Below are 24,628 nucleotides of genomic sequence, written 5' to 3' on the forward strand. Positions count from 1 at the left end.
TGAAGCCTTAGTTCACATTTATTAACACAGCTCTACTGCTATATAATTCATGTAATTCATGCACTTAAAGAGCATAATTCAGTAGTTTTTGAATGAATTCTCAGCTAGGCAAATGCCAGCACAGTCAATTTGGAGCATTTTCTTCAGTGTTACTTCTCTCTTTTCTGTTTTAACCACTCCAGCTTTTTTTTTTCAAAGCCAATTCTCTTTTCATTATCCTCCTCTTCCATGCCCTGCTTGCCTCTCAGACACACTGACAAGCAGTCTGATTTCTGTTTATTGCTGAGTTATAGAGGGAAGGGAGGGTTGGAGATACAGAAAGGATGAAAGGAAAGAGAAGGAAGGAGATGAATGGGAGAAGAAGTACTGTTTCCCATGGACTTGACAGCATCAAGGGGGGCCAGGAGCATCACAGAAATGAAGGGACTGGAAACACACCTTCCCAGTACTTCCCTCTTCACCTCCTCACTACCAATGTTTACTGTTCTCTGGGAGAAAATGCATGGGCTGAATAGTGATGCATATCCATTGATATTAGCAGCCACATCCTCTCTATCACATGTGTGCACACACACACACACATATACATGTGTTCCACACATACTTATGGACATATATGTGCATATACCCACTATACCACACACCACACAAAGCATGAAGAAGCAATGAAAATCTCTCATTTTTAAGAGAGTTGACCAGCAACCACAGCTTGTAAGGGCTGTGTCTGTGTTTTCTGGATTTCACCACTTGGGTGCATTCTGTGTATGTTTTCACACAAAAATTTGTTAAACCTAGAGATTCACAATGTTCAACAGAATTCTGTAAAGATCTGACTCCAAAACATCTCTTAAGTGTTAGTGATTAGTTTGTTTACAGGGGAGTTTGGGACCTGCTCAAGTTCTCAGAAGGGCAGGGGACATGGAAAGCTGCTGTGTCAATCACAGGAAAGTCACGTAGGCTAAAGTTTTTGGAGTTGACAGTCTCAGAAACTCGAAATCCAAACCTGGGTCCATGGTGGTGACAAGGATTACCTCCATTACAGATACACTTGCATAATATGTCCACACACAGTGGAAAGACATGGAAAAAAACATTGGTGGTTTGTAACAAGCAGAGTGCTGTCCTCTCTTCTAACAATCTATACCAGGAATTCTATAATTTAAAATGTAGATGGCATAATTCACTTTAAATATAAATTCCATTATCTAATTTGCAAGCTAAAATGAAGAGAAATAAAATCTTGGGTTGGTCCAAAGGTAGCAGAGTTCCCAATAATGTTTGTGGACTAAGTCGATGAGTGAATTTTACAGAGAATACTGAGTAGAAATGAAAGCCCATAGATAACACTTTTTTTTTAAAGAGTGCACTATCAAGCTGATGCAGGTTTGATGAATAAATTGAGGTTTAATCAAGCAAAGAGAAAGCTTAGATTACCCTCTGCTTTAATGAGACAGCAACTATCCACACCGACAGGGTGGGGTTTTGGGCTAGGCTCCTGCCAGGAGTCAAGTGTTGCATCAGAGTAACCCAGCAGTGACTACAGGGATAGTGACCATTCATCAGAATGGAGCCTATGTGATTTGGTCATCAGGAAGCCATTTTCAGAGCCAAAAAGAATGCTGGTTTACCTCCACTGAAGCAACAACCATGCTTTAAACTCGCCCAATACTCATCTGTAAGGACTCACATTTCTTGAAAGACTAAATACCAGAAAAAAGCAGAAAGGTTGGGGGTCAAAATGTAGGAGTAGAAGGAGGAAGGGCTTTCTTAGAGAAGCCCAGGAATCTGACACCCTGTGCTGTGTGACTTGTCACTAAGGCTGGACTGTCAGTCAGGGACCCTGCCTGTGAGATCCCACTCTGTCCAATCTACACTAGCAATGCAGGGACCTGTGTAATGTGAACTACTGCAGGCCTGTTGCTATTTTCTTAGATGATAAAGCTAACATGTGCAGAAAGGTTCAACAGCCTGCTTCTCCAGACTGATTTACCGACAAAGCCCACAGCTGGAGGACATCCAGGGCAGCTGGTTTTGTACTAGTGTTTTAAAAAGGATATCTGAGTCACTGTTCTATTGTGATAAGACACCATGACCAAGGTAACTTATAGAAGAGAGTTTATTGGGGGCTTACAGTTTCAGAAGGTGAGTCCATGTCCATCATGGTGAGGAGTACGACAGCATGCAGGGAGACATGGTACTGGAGCAGCAGCTGAGAGCTTACATTCTGATTTGCAAGTAGGAGTCAGAAAAAAAGAGAGAGCAAACTAGAAATGGCTAGGGCTTTTGAAACCTCAAAGCCCACCCCCAGTGACACACCTTCTCCAACAAGGCCATGCATCCCAAACAGTTCCACTACCTGGGGACCAATCATTCAAGCATGAGTCAGTGGGGGCTGTTCTCATTCAAACCACCACAGATGGTAACTGACAATATGAAACATGAAAGAAAATCTTTTTGATAATCTTTCCTAAGTGCCACATACAAGTTCCTCTTCTTTCCTTGAGTTTACCCCTAGTCACATGAGGCTGTTTTTATTTTATTTTTTTGTTGTTTTTATTTTTAATTTTTAATTTATTCTACTAATTTTTTTAAATTTATTTTACATACCAACCACAGTTTTCCCTCCCTCCTCTACTCTCAATCCCTCCCCCACCTTCTTTCTACCTTCCCCCCCATCCCCTCCTCAGAAAGGGTAAGGTCTCCCATGGGAGTCAACAAAGTATGGCATATCAAGTTGAGGCAGGACCAAGCTCCTCCTCCCTGCATCAAGGCTGAGCAAGTCATCCCACTGTAGGGAATAGATTAAAAAAAAAAAAAGCCAGCTCATGCACCAGAGACATCCTGGTCCCACGGCTAGAGGAGGACAAGCAGACCAAGCCACACAACTGTCACCCACTACAGAGGGCCTAGGTTGGTCCCACGCAGGCTCCCTAGCTGTCAATCTAGAGTCCATGAGCTCCCACAAGCTCAAGTCAGCAATCTCTGTGGGACTCCCATCATGATCTTGACGTCCCTTGCTCATATAATTCCTACTTTCTCTCTTCAACTGGACTCCTGGAAGTCAGTCAAATGCTTGGCTGTGGATCTCTGTATCTGCTTCCATCAGTTACTGGATGAAGGTTCTATGATAACAATTATGGTAGTCACCAGTCTGATTACAGGAGAAAGCCTGTTCAGGCACCCTCTAGGAGTCTTAGTTGAGGTCATTCTTATGTATTCCTGGGAGTTTCCCAATCACCTTACAATACTAACTAACACTGAAGAAGTGTACTTACATCAAGTAAGAATCCACACCTGGACTGCAGTTAGAGACTGTGGTGGTTCAAATGAGAATGGTTCCCATAGGCTCACATATTATGATCTTTGGTCCCTAGTTGGTGGAGCTGCTTGGGAAGGATTAGGAGGTGTGGTCTTGCTGGAGAAGGTGTGTCACAGGAAGTGTGCTTTGAGGCTTCAAAACCCCACACCATTCCCAGTTAGCTTTCTGTCTTGTGGTTGCTACCTCAACATGTAAGCTCTTAGCTACTGCTTCAACACCATGCCTGCCTGCCTGCTGCCATGCTCCTCCCACCATGATGCTCATGGACTAACCCTCTGAAACTCTAAGCAAGCCCCTAATAAACATTTTCCTACATAAGTTGCCTTGGTCATGGTGTCTCTTCACAGCAACAGACAAGAAACTAGGACTGAGATTATGGGCGATGTTCCTGTTCTGAGCATCTACGTACTCCAACCAAAAGAGAACAGAATTCCAGAGGAGATTATGAGTAAACAGAGGATGGGAGTACTCTCTCACACCACACACCCTTCCTTGTGGTATGTCTGGAATCCTTGAAGCATCTCAATGATTAATTCCATTGCTCAACAGAATATGACACCTGGACAGAGTTAAAGAAGTGAAATGTTAAAGATGTTTGAGATATAATAATTGAGTACATGAAATGTGAAGAGGCACTGGTCTGTGCAGACTGAAATATGGAGCAGAGCGAGTACCATCTATTTTAACTGTAGGTGTCTGCTGGTGGCCCCAACAATCTTCATCATGCCACACTTCCTTACCTCTGCCCACCTGTAGAGTGAGTCCAATTATTCTGTTTTCCCTGTCTTTCAAAGTGTTAAAAGCAACACATATTCTTAGCCCAAGATAGCCTCTCTGCCTTACCCACCTTCATCCTTATATTCAATGGGTTTCTATGACATTGTTGTAAGAACCTCCAGAGTTAGTAAACTCCGTATGCCAGTGGTTGTTTTTCCAGAATGTGTGTCAAAACCAGCTCTTCTTTCTGTTTTTCTGGCCAGACTTTCCTGCCATCCATCTGTGCCCTGCTGTGCCCTTTCCAGTTCTTCTCACAGCTGGAGCTCCCAGAATGTTGTTATTTTCTCAAATTTCCCAAGTCAAGGACCCATATTCTGTTGTACTCTGACCTGACATTCAGTCCCTTACCTCAGCCTATGCTTCTGGCCCCTTGACCCATTGGAGAACCACTTCCATCCTCTTCCAAAGTTTCTCCTTTGAAATCTTTTGAGTCCAGTTCTGTTTCAGGAATCTGACCTTGCGTCTTTCTTGGCACAGACATAAGACATAGCAGCAGCAGCCACAAAAACAATTTTGTGAGCCTTGTTCCTCAGCTACATTTTCTTTGTTCAATTAAACAATGCATATTGTGTGCTATGTACTTACAGAACTTTGTTCCCTATTAAATGTTTACTACGTGTATTTTCCTATTTTATTGACTCTATGACTCTTGAATATAGAATGTACCATGCATAGTAGTAATGAACCACAACAATCCCTTTGCATCCTTTAGTATTTATTATTTTTTAATTTACTTGAGGACTGGTCTCTCTCTATATGTTGTCCAGATTAGCCATAATCTTGTGAGTCACTTGCCTCAGTCTACCAAGTTCTGGGATTATAGGTGAGTGCTGCCACATGTAACATCTTTAATATTTCTAATGCATTTCTTTTTTGACTGTGGAAGTCAAAGACCTATAAAATGTTGGATCTTTCTCATACTGTATTACTACATAGATAACCCAGTGCCATGCACATGGTATCATTCCACAATACATGTGATTAAAAATTGTATTGTCTTTTGATCCTAGAATCAACAAAACTAGAGCACTTTGAATGTGTTTAGTGTTATGTTAGGTAAATTATTGTATTTGGCTGTTGCAGATGCAACCTCAGTGTAAGTGCATATATGAGATGTGTAAGTTCTCATTTTAAAACATGGTGTCAGGAAGTTTTGAAATCATTTTTTCTGGCAGAAAGCCAAGGCTTTTTTGATCACTTTTTTTCATGTGGCTTATACATTATGGCTTTTCCTAATAAAAAAAATTATCCAGATGGCCAGTTCTTCACATTGCATTTCGCTCTATACAGAGAACGTGTCTGTTTCTAAAGAACCCCCTCTCTACCACATGTTCTATTCTTGAGGCATCTCCGCATTTGAGAATGAAAAACTTAAAACCTGAAACAGCTGAAGTTCCCTAAGAGTATCCTAATTATCCTACTCATTCTAAACAGTGCCCAAGACATCTAGGAATACATCAGTGTATCATTTACCAGTCAACAAGGCACCTACTATGTGAGAAGCACTCTAGCAGGTGTTTCTTCATTTTATTTTCTTGTATATCTGGGAAAATGTCTTTCCCAGGAAACAGTGTGATATATTTCTTAAAACCCAGTTCCTGGCATCAAGGTACCAACACTTACATTCCGTCTGTATAATTCCCCAACTATGTGGCCTTAAATGACGGAAGTCCCCTGTGCTTCACGCTTGGCCTCTGCCAACTGGACAATGAAGACAGATCTCCTTTCCATTTCATTTTCTTTTCTTTTGAGACATAATCCCATCCTGTAGCCCAGGCTTGCTTGGAACTCACTATGTAACACAGGTTAGCCTTAAACTGACAGCGATCCCCCTGCCTCAGCTTCCCAAGTGCTAGGATTACAGGTGTCAACCACCATGTCCTACTTGTCATTTTTCCCTCCCTTTCTTCTTTCCTGAGGTACTGAGTATTGAACCTAGGGACTCAGGAATGCAAGGCAAGTATTATATCACTGAACTAAACCTATATTATGGCTTCTAGTTTAGTGTCTTTATGGGATTCCTGAGTATGTGAATGAGTGGGTCTCTGTTTCCTGTCTTTCTTGGGTTTTTTTTTCCTTCTGTTTATCTGTTTTGTCCCATTCCAGTGTGTTAGTTTTCATTTCATCTTATTATATTTTAGCTTATTATTATCCTTTAGAGGCCTGTTTGTTTTCTAATGAGAGACAAATGGGGTGTGAATCCAGATGGGTGGGGCAGTAGGAAGGAACTGGAAAGAATAGAGGGAGAAGAAACTGTAATCGGGATATATTATGTGAGGAAAAAAATGTTCAATTTTCAATAAAAGGGAGAAAAGAGAGACATCCTTCATGGGGCTATTGTGAGAATGAACCAGGATGAGTTAATTTAGAAAGAACTTCAATTAGGTTGTGGTGCATAGAAATACTATGAAAGTATAACCTCTTTAATGTTAGATGAATCAAGCTTTATTTTAATATCATTTCCTTTAATTTTAAGAATGATTTTATGAGCTAAAGTTAATAGAAATAAAAACATACAAATACATACTTTAAGATAAATCCATAGTCTTTATAAAACACAATCATGTGTTATTAATAGCAAGTAGTTTATTTAAATAACATTTTAGAATAGTATATTGTAGAAAAAGTAATAATGATAACATTCTCTTAAAATAGTTATTTATCATAAGAATTTATATTGATAAGCCAACTATGTATTATCACAGAGTATATTTTTTTCTTAAAGTTGTTGTTAAATATCTCCCTTCAAGAGTTAATGAAAGATTCCTAATTCATAATTAGCCTCTTATTGCTAATAAGGACAATATTGCTTTATACATATTAGATTTCAGGACACATTTGCCTTTTGGCATGTTAACTAATTTAGAAATAATGTAATTGACAATCAGATTCTTTAAATGGAATAGGCCTCTACGTATTAAACTTTCAAATGCACTTTTCCTTCATAGGAAAATTTTACTGGCGGTAAAATTTTAAGCATATGACATAATGCTGTTTACTAGAAGCATACTAGATAGATAGAAATCACTCTCTTATGTAATTGAGGATTTATCCTATTGAGAAGCAGCTTTTCCATTTCCTCTTCCACCAGTTACTGCCAATCACCATTCAGCTCTCTGCTTATACCACGTGGAAGAGGCATCATACAATTTCTCCTCTTCAGCAATTGGCTTCTTTCTCTTAGCCTACTGTTCTCCAAGTTCATCCATCCTGTCCCATTTGGCAGGCTCTCCTTCATTTGAAAGTGATAGAATTTTAAAAAGAATTAAAAAGAATTTTAAAAGGTCATAGAAGCTTCAGAAGCAAGGGGGGAATGACAAATGGAATAATATGTTTTGATTGTGGGTGACTGTCAGCCTATAGAATGTTTGAGCTCTAAGGTGAAGATCCCAGTGTAAGCTTTTGGTGGCTCCACAGGGCTCGCAGCCAATGGCTTGTGAAGTTGATGGGGAAGCAAGCTAGCAGGACCTCCACAAACCCTCTTGAGTTTGTGAGTCTTTGAGGACACTTATCTTAGGCAGGTGAAGGATGAGTTGGTTTCTTTTTTCTTTTTTCGGCACCCAAATAGCACACCTAGTCTTAGCACACAGGTTTGCCAAGATAATTGTGAATAGTATCATTTAGCCCACAGGTGAGGTATATATTACTGAAATGCAAACACCCTCATGCATTCCTAATAGTAACAATTTAATTTAAATTAGATCATGTTGAATTTAAAGTCTTCCAACAGATGGGATTATTTCATTAGGCTCCATTGCCAAAATGTATACATTTAATTTACAGATAGTTTTTTAAAAATCATGCCTGAAGCATTTTTGAGCTAGATAATTACCAAGTTCTTTCTGTTCTTTTTGAACCACTGTTCCGGAAACACAGTTTATCCTCCAGGTGATAGTCTATCTTTAAATTCTCATGTTCATTATAAAATTTAACAAAAAAAAATGAAAAGGAGGAAATATACCTTATTTTTCAAAGAAACAATGTATTTCAAGCCAGGGTAGTCCAATATAAAACTTTATTTGCAAATTGAACTATAAAAAATTGCTTTGATATGATCACAGCTCTTAACTAAAATACTATGATTAGAAGGACAAAACCAACTTGTATGTTACAACAAAAATGTTCCTTATAATAACAGAAATGCAAAATTATTGCCATAATTGTTTTGATTGAATTAATAATGTAACATGTTAATCACTTCATTTGTTTAATTTCCTGCTTAATGTTTGCTGTGTAGCTGGGGTTCTGGTAGAATATTTTTAAACCACAGATTTTATTTATCAGATCATCTCCCTGAATAAATTACACAAATTGCTTATTCAGTACATTAAGCTGATTGCAGCGTAAATTCTCCAAAGGCCATTAGTGTGGGTATTTAGTATACTATCTCACTGCTTAAGACCAATTTACACCTTAGAAGTTTCTAGTAAACCATACACTGATACTCTAAAGGAATATATGCTCTGTGTCTCACTCTCCATTCCCCATCTCCACACATGTCACTCTTCGCTGTAGGTGTATTTCTTCCCTGTCTGATTTACTGAACATATTACCTACAACAGAACTCAGAAAACATTTTGGTACAAGCTCAATTAAAGTGTATCTCCTAAAGCAATTAAATGCTGCATCTTGAATTTGACTCTTTGATATTAGAACAGACATTAATGAAATGACTAAGCTCCAAGCTTAGTAAAATAGAGACTTAGTAAAATAGAGACTTAGTAAAATAGAAAAGAAGTAAATAGAGACTGAACTTAACGTCCCTCTCTGTGTACACCAGCTTAAAAGTTCATTTTCTTGCTTGTATTATAGCCTTTATGGGTTTCAAACTTATGAATATTTCTAAAAATCACATCAGGAGCTTATTGGGCTGAATTGTGACAGGAAACCCTCTTCTGGGGTGGGGGGGTGACTGGTCCTCCAGTTCTGCAGGTGAGCCTCTGTTGTTTTATCAGAGTCAATACAGATGCCAGAAAATGAAAAAGGTTCACCATTTCTAAATGACAGAGATCACTCCTTGGAGGCAGCTATCTAGAATGGCTAGATCAGCACTTCTCAACCTGTGGGTCACGACCCCTGACCTTTTCACAGGGGTCATCTAAGACCATTGGAAAACACAGATGTTTAAGCTATGAGTCATAAAAGCAGCAAAATTACAGTTATGAAGTAGCAATGGAAATAATGTTATGGCCATGGGTCATCACAACCTGAGGAACTGTATTCAAGGGTTGCAGCATTAGGAAGGTTGAGAACCACTGGGCTAGACAGAGGAACTGCAAAGAGGATAACAAACATGGGCTGTTTGGAGACATTGATGAAGAGACTGAGATGAGAGAGAGGACATGTTCTCTGCTGTTGAGACAGTAGATTCTCATTCTTCAGCATTGTGTTGGGATAATGCTTCTCATTAGTCTGAGGGATAGGAGTAAATATGTGAAGTGTCCCATCCCAGGTCTATGTTATGTGTACTGAGGTGCTGAGAGGCAGGCTGCTGGGCGTTAATAAGTTTGCACTTATGGCTTCTGATTGGCAGAAAAGTTATTCCATTGAAGAAGATCAGTAGTTCCAGCAACAACATAGTGACACTCACACTCATGAAAGTTGGAAAGGCTGTCAAGTTTGGAAAGCAGAGATCATTTTGAAGTGACTAGAGCTTGGTTTTGAGGGTAATGAAGATGCAAATGGCTGGTAAGGAGGTGTGCTTCAAGGGTCATTGAATGCAGTGTGAAATGTTGCTACTTGGGTCTAAGAGTGCTGTCTTAGTGACTTTTTGTTGCAGTGATGAACAGCATGGCCAAAAGCAACTTGAGGGGGGAAGATTTATTTTCCTCTTACAACTCCAAGGTCGCACACTATCACTGAAGAGAGTCAGGGCAGGGACTCAAGGAAGAACCAGGAGGCAGGAACTGAAGCAAAGGTCTTGGAAGAGTGCGTCTTCGTAGTTTACCTTCCCTGGCTCATGCTCACCCAGCATTCTTACACAGCCCAAGAACATTTGCCAAGGGGTAACACCACCTGCAGTGGGCTGGCACCTCTTACATCAATTAGCAGTCAGAAAAAAAAAATATTTCACAGACATGAGCACCAGCTGATCTGGTTGAAGCAATGCTTTAGCTGAGACCCCCTCTCAAGTACGTCAAGTTGACAACCCGGGTTAGACATCACAAGCGAGCAGTGGGAGGGATAGAAAGAATGGCTCTTTCTTTCTCAGATGCACTGTAAAAACTGAATTCCTCTTGCCAGCAGCAATTATAAAAGGGTGAGTTACAGCTGGAAAGAAATTTCATTTATTGGAGGCACGTATGCAATATATTCTGTGCTGAACTCTCTATGTAGATTGACACCATGTTATGGAATCTAGTCTTCATGTTACATATGAGCAAACCATGTACTAGAAGACTGGGATAGAAGCAGGAATGAAACTCACTCCAGTCTGTCCCAAAAGCCTCTTGTTATTTCAATATTCCCAGAGTGCTTTAGTGGAGTGACTTCTTCCTTTTGAAAAAAAAAAAATACAGAGAGGGTCACAGTCCAGGAGGCATCCTCAATAAATTCCTCAATGTTAAAAATAACAGGGGAATTCTGCTCCTCCACCACATACCCTGTCACCATGATGCTATGCCTCTCCAAAGACTCAGAAATGATGGAGCTACCCACAATGGACTAAACTCTTTGGATCCATGAGTTAAAATAATCCTCCTTTAAGTGACTTTGTCAGGTGTTCTGGTCAAAGTAATAAGAAATGTAACTAATACAGGCGCCGATGTTGTCTTCCATTCCTGGTGACATTAATTCATCTCTATATACAAGATGTCAGCAGAGATCAAATGGGAACCCATGGGTCAGTTTCCAATCCAGATGTCTGTCTTCATCTATGTGAGGTGTTATCAGAGGAGGCCTATGGATAGCCAGAATTCTTACTGGGGAAATAGAAGACAAAAGAAGTGTTCACATGGGGCTCAACAATACAGTAACTACTTCATGTTGACCAAATACTTGACAAAGCAATGTACAAGGAGAGATTTATTTGCTTCATAGTTCTGGAGTTTTCAGTCTGTATTCCTTGGCTTTGTCAAGTCTAGGCTTATAGTGGTGCAGATCTTAAGAATGAACAGCAGAACATGTAACACTTCACATTGCAGATAGACTCTGCCAGAGGAAGTGTAGGCTAGAGGTGTTTGGGGTAAGGTGTGGCTTCCCAGGACCATGATGCTCCCAGTGACTCTCTTCCAGGTAGGGTCTATCTCCTAAAGTTCTGAGAACTTCCAAAACAGCTCTACCACATGGTAGATAACTCTACAGTACTTTAGCTTTAGAACAAAATCTTAAAATTGAAAACTCTTGACTGTTTGATTTCTACTTAAAATTACAAAGACTTACATGTGGACTCATATTTTTTTTTCAAATAAGCCCTGGCTACTATGATCATTTTATAGATGTGAAAATAAAAAGCAGAAAGGTAGAGGAACTTGTGGAAAGTTTAACGGTGAGTAATTTTAATATTGTTTCTCTAATGCTTTGGCCCATGCCTTTGGTCACCCTGTTGAACCAATTATAATGCTTAATTCAATTCGTAACTCTCATGTAGCTTCCTAATTGGCCGTTTTCATGAGTTTATAAGATCTTGGAGGATTGTACAGGAAATTTTAAGAACCAAGAGCCTTCCATTCAACTCTTTAAGTTCTGTACGTATTTAGATTTCTTTTGAACTCCAGTAATAGAACTTTTAGAATGGTCATAATTTTTTTTGCTGTGTGTACAGAAAATTATCTGATGTTTGAAATAACAGCTGTGTAATGGGTGAGAGTTGGCTGTATTATTTTGGGAACTTATTTTAAAGCTATTGAATTTAAAGAAAACTGACAAATTTGATACTCTAAATAGATAGATATCAAATAATATATAAATCTGTGAATATATGTATGTGAATATACATGTGCATATATACATGCACATGTATATTCACAGATTTTTATATATATATATATATACATGTATATAATGTGTGTGTGTGTGTGTGTGTGTGTGTGTGTGTGTGAGAGAGAGAGAGAGAGAGAGAGAGAGAGAGAGAGAGAGAGAGAGAGAGGTGTTTTTCTATTTTGATGTGTGAGATTATGCCATATTTTTAGTGTTTAAAATCAGGTGATGATGCTTCCTAGTCTACAGTCAAATATGTATCATTTGAAACAACTCCCAGTCTTCCTAAAAGTAAAATCAGCAGCAATTAAGGTCATTTGTTAGCTTTTAAAAGTTTTATGGAGACTTGTATATCTATAACATAGTTTCAGTGATTTGTATTTCAATACATACCCTATCTTTGGTGCCACTTGTCTAAGAAGTCAATATATTCTTAAGGGAGAACAAAGATGTTTACTTACCAGCCTTATAACACCGGGTAAGATTAGGCTCCTTATATTAAAGGCAGTACATTCTGGGGAGAGGTAACTGTGTTTCTAATTTAAAAACAATGAGGACATATTGGGAAGTCGCATCAGAGGATGGTGTTACTTCCTTACATAATCCATACAGCTGCTAGTGAACTCAGCAAGTGCCCACTGTCAGGTGAGGCTCATGTCCAGGACAAATGATAGCTCAGGCTCCAATTACCTCCTCCCTTCTAATCTCCGTTGGAGATCCCCTTTCTCAGCCAATTCTCAGAGACCCATTTTGTGATCTGATAGGGGCAGCTTCCCAGTGGCAAAAGCCCAGGCCCTCACACCTTCCAATCCATAAAAGGTGTCAAGTGAGGGCACCTCCACACAGTGCCTGTAAAATCAAACCTCCCAGGTAGGGTGTGACTTTTCCCTGTTATCTCCCTCCGAGAGAGAAAAGAATGATATCATTTGGTAAATAAAGTGCTTCACTGAAATATCAAGCAAAGGTGGGTTCCTTGCATTTGGAGCAGAATGCTTTGAAATGCAGCTGCATGTCTGATTCCTGGGCTAGATGGGACCATTCCTGCATCTCCCTCCCTCATGGGAGCCACTTGCCTATTTCAGGCCACTTCACTTCTGGGGATGAGAGGAAAGGTTGTCAATGACCTGACACTTGTGCAATTCTGCTGACTGCCCGGGTTGTTATTTATGCTTTGAAGGGCAGCACTCAGGGGGCTGTGTCGTGTTCACCGTTTGTTGTCTATACTGCTCCCATTTCCTTTCCATGCTGTTATAAAAAGCAAAATAAATATTTGGGAAGGAGCTGGAACTTGATGCTGAGAGGTTGCTGAGGGGAGGGGGAGGTTGGCCTAGGAGCCTGGCGCCTCAGCCCTTCCTGGCCATCCTGAAGCTATTGCTGCACTCCACATGGGAGGTAAGTTGTGACAACTTATTTATGGCTCCTAGGGTCCCAACCCCCCCATCTCCAGGACTTGACAGGGCATGGCTCATTATCTTTAGCGGAGTGACACTGTCAGAAATAGGAACCAAATTCACTAGGCGGTGAAGATGAAATCATGATTGCTCAAATGTTGCTGATACACAGTGATAATTCTTGGTTCTCAGAACCTGAGGTCTCTGAGCAGTCAGCGGAGTCCACAGACGACAAACCGAAGCCAGAGGGCAAGAATCCGAGATGCTAGTCAGGATCTCAGTTAGGAGGCAAAGGACACAATAGGATGTAATTCTGGGTTAGAAAGATAGGCAAGGTGGCATATGGGAAGTGAATCTGTGCTTCCTGGCTTGAGGTTAGGGGATAAGGGTTGAGTCCTGGGGTGAGATTGCAAGAAAAGCTGGACCACAGTGTGCCACACCGGAGCACCCAGACTCTAGTTATGGCGGTGGCTGGACATGTTCAAATAAAGACCGACGCTGGTGTTGATGTAGGGGAACCAAATCCTACTAGACTGATGAGGCTTCAGAAAAGAAGAGGCACACAGATTCCAGGGTGCCAGAACGTGCTGCTGTTGCTGCTTCTGGACCTCGTGCCTGTAAAATCTGAGGATGGGGCTTGGCGAATCGCCTCTGGCCTCCTGTCATCAGGGTGGGACCTGGGAACAGGGAAACCACAGCAGCCCTTGGGATGAGACGTCCCTGATGAGACAGGAAGGAGGACAGAAGAGCAGAAGGGTCTCCTGGCCAGACACCAAATGCAGGGATTCGGCATCCGCTGCCTGAGTCGCTTCCTCCCACACACTGACCTCATTGACACGCAGAGGCAGAGCTAGCTGCCTTCAGAGTGCTGCTCTGAAGACATGAGTGGTTTGTGTTTCCATTTACCTCCAGATGCTAAAATCTAGTCTTGCATATTCTCAACACAAATCCACCACATTTTATTGTAATCATTAATACCTCATAGTGTTGGCATTGTGAGTCACTAATGGTGTTTGTGACTGTTTCATGGCGAGGTAAAAGGGATCTGTCAAAAGAATAAACTCCCTTGCTTGCTTCAACTGTCTTTCAGCTTTATGCTTGCTTAGCTTACTTCCCCTATTCATCGGCTTGACTGTTAAAGAGTCTGGCACTGACAGTGTTTTATGAAGGATTTGAGTGAGCCGTATGAAACTCCCGATGTCCACGTTTCAGTTTCCTGTGGGCCAGCCTAATAGATCATGATGTCTCTTCCCTTCCCTGCAAACACCAGTTCCTTTGTGAATTAAGGAGGAACATGACGTGGTCAGCTCCATCAGAAGAGCCAACACTCCTGCTGCCTGTGGGTCTCCTCAGCCAGCCAGTCTGCTCTCTGTCTCCACCCGCAGTGACCTGGGATCTTATTATACTTCTCCATCATTCAGACCAGTGCTGTTAGACCCTGAATACTAGAGGCTTAACTCAATGCAATTTCAACACAGGCCACTGAGGGTTTCTATTGCTGTGATTAAAACATCATGACCAAAAGCAACGTGGGGAGGAAAGGGTTTATTCAGCTTACAATTCCCCAGCACAGTCCATCCCTGAAGGAAGTCAGGCAGGAACTCAAACAGGGCAGGAACCTGGAGGCAGGAGCTGATGCGGAGGCCATGGAAGGGTGCAGCTTACTGGCTTGCTCCCCAAGATTTGCCCAGCCTAATTTTTATCTGCCCCAGGACCACCTACTCAGGGGTACCACCACCCACAATAGGCTTCCCCACCCACACACACACATCAATCACTAATGTAGAAAATGCACAATAGGTTTGCCTGTAGGCCAATCTGGTGGGGGCATTGTTTTTTTTTTTTTCAATTGAGATCTTCTCAAATGACTCCAGCTTGTGTCAAGTTGACTTCAAGCTAGCCAGCACAGAAATTTTCTATGCTGGCTATTTTTATTTCTGTTCTATTTTATTTCTATTTTTATTCCCTTTAGAGCAATATTTCCCCAATATTTAGCTAAGTCTAAAGATGCAGAGTTAGATTTCAAGGGGTTGGTACCTCTTCAAGGACTGATTTTTTTTTCCATGTGACTAGGCTACAGAACCTCGTGTGCCCTTACACACTTGCATGCCTATAGGGCAGCGGCTTGGGCTTGTGAGACGGAGGCCACCATCAGCATGCCATCTCTTCTACATGAACTGTTTTCTGTTGAGAATGCAGGCTATCAGTGTCGCAATACAGACCCAGGCTCCCAGCCTATTCATAACCTTGCTTCTGAGGCCCAAAGTGCTGCAGACAATTAGATCTGAGAGCTCCATCTTCCCGCTTCTTTTGTGCTTCCTTTTCACCTTCCATCGGTACCTTAAATTCTTCACCAGGCTCTTCTGCAAGGTATGTTTTTGTCATTGAATATATTCTTGGGAACCTCACAGGCTATCATCGGGATCCAGGTCCTCACGTGCCTTGCCTGGCTGAATCAGAAACTACTTCATTCTAGCGATGCTCCAGGGATTCCGTTTGGTTTTGAATTCCTAGTGGCCATGGAGTCCAAGAGGTTGAGAATGCTGTCAGCACATAGGCAAATGCTGAATGACGCCATGCACTGAATAGTGAAGGGAGTTCCAGGACAGCAAATTTCTTCCAGTACAAGAAAGTACTGAACAAGAAAGCTCTGTGTTCGCTGTCTCTCCATGCCGGACCAATAAGCCAGAGAGGTGGGGGTGGGGTGGGGGCAACAACAGGTAGCAAGAGTCACCTAAAGTTATTACAGGAGGTTAAAAATTAAATAAATTTATGGCTTTGATCATTAAAGCTTCAAACTGGGAGTCTGTGTCAGATGGGTGTTAATGATTCCAAGTAGCTGCTGTGTGTAGAACAAGACTTCTCAGTCTCTCTTGTTAGTGTAAAATTTTCTAGCCTTTCTCGGCAGAAGGTGCTTTCTTAGATCTCCAACGGTGCAGCCTAACAGACATAACCTGCTCTATGCTGCTGTAAATAGTGTTTCATCTCAGGCCACTCACCATGTTTTCCCAGCTATTGGGCAGGTCCCCGACCTAACACTGTGTGTATCGGCACCCCCAATGTCTCTGCACAAAAATTATGCCATGATTTTTAAAAATCCTTTGAGAATTTTATACAGTATTTTTTTTAACCATACTCTATCCCACCTCCAACTCCTTCCAGATCCTTCTCCACTTCCCTATCCATCTGATTTCCTGTTCATGCCTGATACTGTCTGATCTATGCCAGGGGTTTCTTAACATGCCTTTTTGAGATTTTTTTCCACCTCTGCCCACCTTTGGGACTAATAATTTGGTAACCAGGGGACTTCCCAAGAAAGTGTAGAGAATGGGCAAGTTGTTCATGTGATGTGAACCTGTTGCATTGTGATAATGATGTATGTGGAACACCCACTACTGTGATGGCCTATGGTACACACCCAACAGACTTCTTGTTTTTATTATGAATTTTGTTTATTGGTATGAGTGTCTTAACTTCTTTACCAGATTTGTGTTCTCTACTGTGCTTAACCCCTAGCAATTACTCATTTAGGGGATTCACTACATTATTATGTATAGTATATTACTGTAATCAATAACTGAAAGATGTATAAGCCAATAGACCAGCACTAATTTGTGTAATTTAATAATAGCCGCAGAAAGGGCCTTCCTATCTGTGGCAGAGGCTGTTGGTCAACCATGATACTGTGATACTGACACAGTCCTGTATTGTTACATTGGGCCAGGCTTGGGCCCTGGCTACTCCACTCCAATTCTAGAGACCCACTCTAGATAGAACTTGCCACTAAAGCCCTTCTGGAGTGCGCATGCTTACAGACTCTTCTGGAAAACGCATTCTACAATAGACAGAGGGAAGTTGCCTTTGGTCCATGATGCAGCTTTCATGTATTCATGAAGAATTTCTTTTGTACAATATAAGCAGACATATAGTAAAGAGGAAGTGCATTCCTGAAAAAGCCAACTGTCTCTACATCGACATATTTGGCCACAGACTCCTCTAGATGTCGCTTCTTCTAACAATGAGGTGATAATAGAAGCCACTGTCTAATGGATCTTGATATGAAACTGTGGGAATGTCTGTCTTACAGTGTGTGTGTGTGTGTGTGTGCATGCGCATGTGTGTTTCTCCATGGAAACTCTTCTGAGTTGGCCTTGCTTCTCTCTCACTCCACTGTGGGGAACTCTGAGCCTGAGACAGGAAGCACCTTTCCCCACAATCTGTGGCATCCTCACTTTCCCTGGTAGTAGCTACTCTGCAGCTATCAACAGCAAATGTTTGAAGTTTTTTTTTTTTTTTTTTTTTTTTGGAGGAAGGACCATGAACACAGACATGTGGAAGAGCCTGATTAGATGGATCATGTGCTCTAGCTGACCCCTCGACCAAAGCCAACATTCTTAGTTCAGGATTCCATTTGACAATGATGAGGAGGAAGAAGAGCCCCAGGCCGCTTGGGCTGTGGTCTGCTTAGCCACCTAGGAGTACAGTCCTCCTGAACTATCACAGACCGTGCATGGAAGGCCAGCTCCCAGATCTGCTCCAGGGTAGCACAAAGAACACCTCAGAGTAGAGAGGGCTTAGTAAAAATTCTTATCTATCTGAGGGCTAGACTTTTTCTACCTGATGGGAAAATAAGGAAACACACACACTTTCTGATGGTAACACTCTCTTTTACTTCACCATATAACGCTTTACACAGTTCCTTCACACTCTCATACAGCTCTTAACACAGTTTCTACACGTAGCAGCAGCTCTTTCACACAGCTTTCTCTCTCACACACTCACTCACACACATAGACTTCTTCTTCATCATTCATTTACTCTGCTCATTCACTCTCTCATTCATTCTCTCACATTTCTCTCAACTTCTCTAATGCTTCTTCTTCAACTCTTACTCAGCACACACACACTTCACTCACATTCTGCATAGCTTCCTTCTCTACATTGCTTCTGCTCCTCCTGTAGCAAAACTTTGGACAATTAATTATATGTTACATTGTCAGGGGTCCGACCCAATCTCATAACACATGATGAATCACACAGTTTTTTCTCAGACTAGGAAGGTCGCACTGATCAGTCAGTCATGCTGACCAGCCAGTCATGCATGGCCAAGCATGTAGCCCTTTCCCAGACAGAGAATGACATTGAAATTCAGGACTTAACAATAACGGTAGCAGGCTGAACCTTGAGTCATAGGGGTACATGTAGAAAGAAAATTATTGCAGGGAGTTATGTATATCAAAGTTGTTTCAGTTTTGACCTTGAATCATCAACAAACAACACCTGGGGTCTTGTCTTTATGTATTTTCTGCAAGGGCAGCTTAGTCTGTTTTGAATTTGTTCTGTAGTCTAAAATTAACTGTCTTTGTGACCGAGAATACTGTTACTTTCCTGCGTCAGTAAAGAACAATAGTCTAATATTATTTCTATACCTCAGAATTATACAGCTTAAGCAGAAATCATCATCCTGACCATCCACAGATAAATGTGTGCCCGAAGATGTAAAGCATACTACCAGTGGGCTGTGGAAGGGACCCCATAGCTGTTCTTTTTAGGGAGGTGTAGTGGTGTCACATGAGAAAATTACGGACAGAAAACAACCCGTTTCCACAGCCAGTGACCCTACGGCCTTGCCAGGCGAGGCTCCCCAACAGAAAGTTATATATCTGGTGGGTCAACTTGTCAAACACTAGCTGTCACCTGCTATATACTCCCATGGCCCTCAGCACCAAACAAGAATAGGAAGATTGAGCACAGAAATGCAGACATAGTGTTTCTGTACACATGACTGTTAAGCTCCCAAAGCCTGATGATTTCGGGGAAGGGCAGAGGTTCTTAGCTACCTTCAGCACTGGTGGAACAAGTAGGTAAAAAGGGCTTGTCTACTAGAGAGCACAGCCTGAGGGAACCGGTGTTTGGCATCCTCCTCGCTGTTGCCTGGGAGGCACATCTGGAGGCTAGTCTTAGGTTTGCAGGTTCCCAAAATTATAAATGCTGCACATGCTGATGAATGTGTCTACGATACTTTGCTGAATGGCCTCCAACTAGAGATTTTCTTTCTCAAAAGATAATGTGGGAGGACTATACATTTGAGATGTACTTTCTGTTGCTGACGTACAATCGGTACATTCAGAGTTTGTCCACTCGAAAGAAGAAAGTCTCTCAGTTTTAAATGTTAGATATATGTCTATTCTGACGACATCGCGCCCTGATTTATCATGATAAACTAACAGCCATGTTTCCTTTTTACACAAACTAGTGCTTTCGGATGCCCGTACTCAGACATGAACTTGAAGAGGGAGGCGACACTTCAAGACCGCCTGAGAGACCAAACAGGGACAAATCTGGAATCAGAGTCTTCACATTCCAAATCAGAAAACCTCCGTGATTTGAATTTCAATGGAAAATGTGAAAAGATGAATAGTCAGTCCAGGTAAGAAACTCTGGAAACTTGAACCAGAAAGTAACCATATGGAATTCTAATAGAATGAATTTATTACTAGTATTAGTTCTCTACATTTCGCCAAGATAATTCTTCTGGATAACGTCATATTTAGTATCTCACAGAGTTAACTTGCTCCTCCATCAAACTATTTGAATAGATCTCTTTTCTGAATGTACAGATTGTCCGTAAACAACAGAAAGTACATCTCAAATGTATAGTCCTAAAAGATTCCCTTTTCTCTTGCAAACGTTTTTGTTCTCTGGACTCATTTCATTAGCGAAGTTTTTGGCACGAGCTGAGAATTCATACCCCTGGAGTCACATTAAACGATGCCCTTGGATTAGTTACTTGTCTGTCATCTTTAATTCACACATGCCTGAGATATGAGTTCTGACTCTCTTTACTCTCTAACTTAACTCGGTGGCGGCGGCGGTGGCGACACGTTTACTTTCCTAAATATAAATTTACAGTTTTCTGTAGCAGTTTTCATTTTTTATTTCTGTAGTTGTTTTCTGAGAAGCTTCAGATACAACCTTATTTGACTTCTTTTTTAACTCAAGCAAGCAATCTAAATAATATCTTTTCTTCAGAGAACCCCATCTTCCCTGCTAGGGATTGCAAACACAGAAAAAAACAAACATAAGTGTGTCACTGGGAGCCAGACAAATACTGAGGTGAAGGAGGATCTAGAGCAGTGGTTCTTAACTTGTGGGTTGTGACCCCTTTGGGAGTCGAACAACTCTTCCAGGGGATGGAGATATATATATATATATATATATATATATATATATATATATATATATATATATATATTCATATATATATATATATGAATATATTATGACTCAGACTCATAATAGCAGCAAAATTATAGTTATAAAGTAGTAAGGAAAATAATTTTATGGTTGGGAGTCATGACAACATGAAGAACTGTATTAAAGGGTCATAGAATTAGGAAGGTTGAGAACCACTGTTCTAGAGAAAAGTGGTAACCAAGTGTTTTTTCCAAACCCCTCTTTAGGCCATGAGACCCCATTTTATCATCTGTGATTAACAGAAGAGTCTATTCCTTGTCTCAAACTTCAGAATCACACTCTTTCTGGGATTTATCACATGGGTGATATCCCTTAGAACACCTTGGCCCCTTCACACCCCAAGTCCCAGGGTTACGTATGTTCAGTGGGAGAACTGGGCTCAGTGGACACACTGTCTGTCACATGTATGTGGCATGCTGCACTATAGATCTGTCCTATTTTCATACCAGTGGCTTAGAACATGTGGAGGACATTTCACTTTTGTTAAGTAGCTGTTTTGATTTTGATGGCTCAGCACACAACTGCAACTCAGCCTCCTCTTCGTTGCATGGTTCCTCCGCATGCACACGCATGCCTCTATTTTTGTAGCTGTGTCTTGCGTTTTTATTACCTACTGCACACCCACTCCTCTGTTGACACTTCACAGGGTCTGGTTGTTCTTTCTGCTTGTTCACACCCACACTGTTTACAACTCTGAGTAGTTGAGAGCATGTGTGTTCCTTCTTGTTCTCGATGGAAGGAGGCTTTTTCCCCTTTTTTTTTCTTTTTTAAACTATTTTCTCTGAGAACAAGGCTTATTTATTCTAAAGTCATAGAGACGAGTGCACTCATGTGCTTTCTTTCTTTTTGCTACATTCCGCTGTGTTTTTCCCTGAGTGAAAGTTAAGCCCATCACCCCTGTAAATATTTTAGATTTTCATCTCCAATGTCACAAATCACCAAGACTAAGCAGGTCTCTGAACTGCGTTTAGAAATTTTTGTATCATCTCAGAGGCTAGCTAAATCAATTTTCCCCAGCAAACATGGGATCTTATCACCCCATCTCAAACTTCTCATTACTATTTCTGAGGGGCTTCTCACTTAAGTATACCAGGTAGAATAGTTAGTACAGAGAGAAAGAACAGCTAATGACACCATGCAAAAGTCTCAAGTGACCCTATTGTGTCAAATCCTGTTTTGTGTACATTGGGAGCTGTGTAAGTTGCAGCAGGAAGTGGGCTTGTCATTCCATCGCTCTCAGCTTTCAAGTCCAAAGCCGTCCTTTAAGGTCAGGCATTCGTCAGAATAGCACTTGCACTCACAAAACTGGCACCATGGTTACACCCACTCCCGTCTCTGATCCTGTTCATGGTTGTGGCATGACTGGTTACTAGACTGGAATAAAGAGAAAGCAAAACCGACACTGGGTGATCCATGGGCTGATTGCGAGCAGATCAACTACATCTCCCTTCCCTTTCCCTGGTAGTCCCTCCTTGGGGCTGCTATGGCTGTAACCCAGATTATTGAAATCACAAGATCAAATGCAGATGGAGGGGAGCATTTGACTTCTATGTGTTTTCTCTGCCCGAGTTTTGCACAGGATTCTGTCATTTCTTATGCAAACAAACTCTATCCTGTTAGCATCTCTAGACTTCTTACACTTCAAATGGAAGTATAGCATTACCTCATATATATTAGCCATACACTCATATATATGTGCATATATATTGTATATTAATTATTATATTAATCTTGGCAGTGAGGTCACTAGTAGTATATTTATGACTCTATTACTTCCCTCAGTAATAGAAAGTCTATTTATGGTCACATTTTTTTTAATATATTAAAGGGTCACATTGTAGAACCAAGTAGGATATATAAGCCCAATGTCTGTAAGACTGACCTGTGAAAACTCTCATATTCAAGTTGTGTTTACCTTTAAAACTCAGACTCACCGTATCATAATAGGTAGCAACTATTGAAAATATATATTTAGTTTTTATGAAGTGTATTCTCTTGTTTTAGTTTAAAGAAATGTTTATATTCTTCATTCTTGTGTTGCTAGAGTAAGTAATGGTGCATTCATGGTGCATTGAGTGGAGACAGATTGCCTGGTTTTCACTGAGGTGTGTCCTGCATGGACAGAAGCACCCCTAATGCTCTTAACTGTTTAGAGCTTCTTATAGCTTTGTGCTTTAGGCAGCATGGAGATTATTGTCACCACAGTTTGCTGTTTGTAGTGAGGATGCTGTATTTGGGAAGTGGAGACCTCTTGGCTATTGCTCTGGGACCCAAACCTAAATCACCGGATTGCAGCCAGCTTATTTCTGTCTAGTGAACTAAAAACATAGGACATATCAACAATTCCTATTGTCTTAGTATTGAAATCACCCAGTCCCTTTGGGCTAAGCAATTCATGTTTTATCATTTTGTTAATTTTATCATATCATTATAAAAGCCCTAGCTTTGGTGTTTTTCTTATTCTGATTTTGCTACATTGATAACTGAAGATTCAGAAAGTTTAGGCAAAAGTGTCCAAAAATGGCACAGACAATCCAGTAGAGAGGTTGGAGTTTGAATACAGAAATGCTTAATTTCAGATCCTAAGCACGTTCAATTACATTCAGCCCAAAGGAAGAAAGACAGTGTGAGGCTTTTTGAAGGCCTAGCTGAGTATACTTTGCCCATTTATACTTCTGCTAGGAGTTTTAGGCTCATACATGATACAAACATTTCTTACTGTATAAAAATAAAATTCCTACCTTGTGTCCCTTCAGGTGCTTTCTCTTATCTGCAGTGCATATAATACTAAAGTCCCCACCTTGAACACATTTCACCATAATATACTAAAGGAAGGACAGTAAAATGAGAACCAATAAATGTCTTCATGGTAACCATAACTCCTTGTGGAATGCAGCTGCCCCTGTATTTTCTGCTATCTCTTTATCTCAAGTCTGACGAGAGCATTCTTCAGGTTTTTCTTACCCAAGTGTTCTTCCAAAACTCCCTTTACCTCCCCCAAAGCAGTGTTCACTAAAGCATTAAATTTGCACAGTTGACAACTCCACCATACACTAAAATTCCTATCATTTACAGCCAGTGCTACTAATGTGTTTGTTTTTAATTTAAGAAGCAAAGAAAACGCCACATTGCTTTCCCCGATGCCTGACATTCATACATCTATATGCTCCTTGAAGGTCTGTGTTGATAATAAAAATTAGCTGGGGAAATTGCGATAATCAGAGCAAACAGCACATGATGGAGTTGTCTCCTAATGACTGTGATAATAAATCGCACTACCATGAACCAACTAGTTCCTTTCCACCTCTCAAATCAGCTGTAACATAAAATAACCTTCTATGGGGCCATTCCCCAAAATACAACAGTTAGTTTTTCCATATATTAACCTTCTGTGTTAGTCAGTAGATTTTCTTTAATGCACCGGGCTTCCTTTTTGCTTGGGACCAGTTGTGGGTGTCCCCACCTACCCTTGTCATTGTCAGCCACAGTGTTGTCTGTATTCTAGCAGTGTGTGTCTACTCCTGCCCTCTGCTCCACATTGCCTCCCATCCACAGCTCCTCCCTTGCCCATGGCGCAGCTCTCTCTGCACCTTTTTTGGGCAGTTCCAGCCAACATGAGGAGAGGAGGTTGCATTTTATGCTTCTACGTTTGTGGCACCTAGAATACTGTCCAGTGCTTAGTAGGCACTCGGCCAGTGAAGTAGACTTGAACACCCAATGTGTGCCTGAGGCTTGGTGGCCTTGGGAGACAGAGTCAAGGAAGAGGCAGCTCCTCTCTTGCCTTTAGCCCTCCGCCCTTTTGCTCTGTCACCCTTGAGTAGCTCACACGTGTGTCTACATGTGTCTGTTCTGTGCCTTTCTGTGTGTGCCTTTCATTCCTCAAAGCACCTTAGATGCCAAGTGGGAGAACCGGTGCTCCAGCCTTCTAGTGTCATTATCATTTTACGTTACAAGTTCTTTAGTGCAT

At 41.1% G+C, this 24,628-nt stretch overlaps 1 protein-coding gene across 1 annotated transcript in view; it reads left to right on the plus strand.

Annotated features, from left to right (window-relative positions):
• L3mbtl4 (L3MBTL histone methyl-lysine binding protein 4) overlaps positions 1-24,628 on the plus strand; it is a 211,680-nt gene that overhangs the window by 182,299 nt on the left and 4,753 nt on the right. The window contains exon 13 of the mRNA XM_059278761.1: positions 19,661-19,834. Coding sequence (XP_059134744.1) covers positions 19,661-19,834 — 174 coding nt within the window. The remainder of the gene's footprint in view (positions 1-19,660; positions 19,835-24,628) is intronic.

The sequence above is a fragment of the Peromyscus eremicus genome, chromosome 13 (genome assembly GCF_949786415.1).
Source record: "Peromyscus eremicus chromosome 13, PerEre_H2_v1, whole genome shotgun sequence".
NCBI classification, from domain to species: domain Eukaryota; kingdom Metazoa; phylum Chordata; class Mammalia; order Rodentia; family Cricetidae; genus Peromyscus; species Peromyscus eremicus.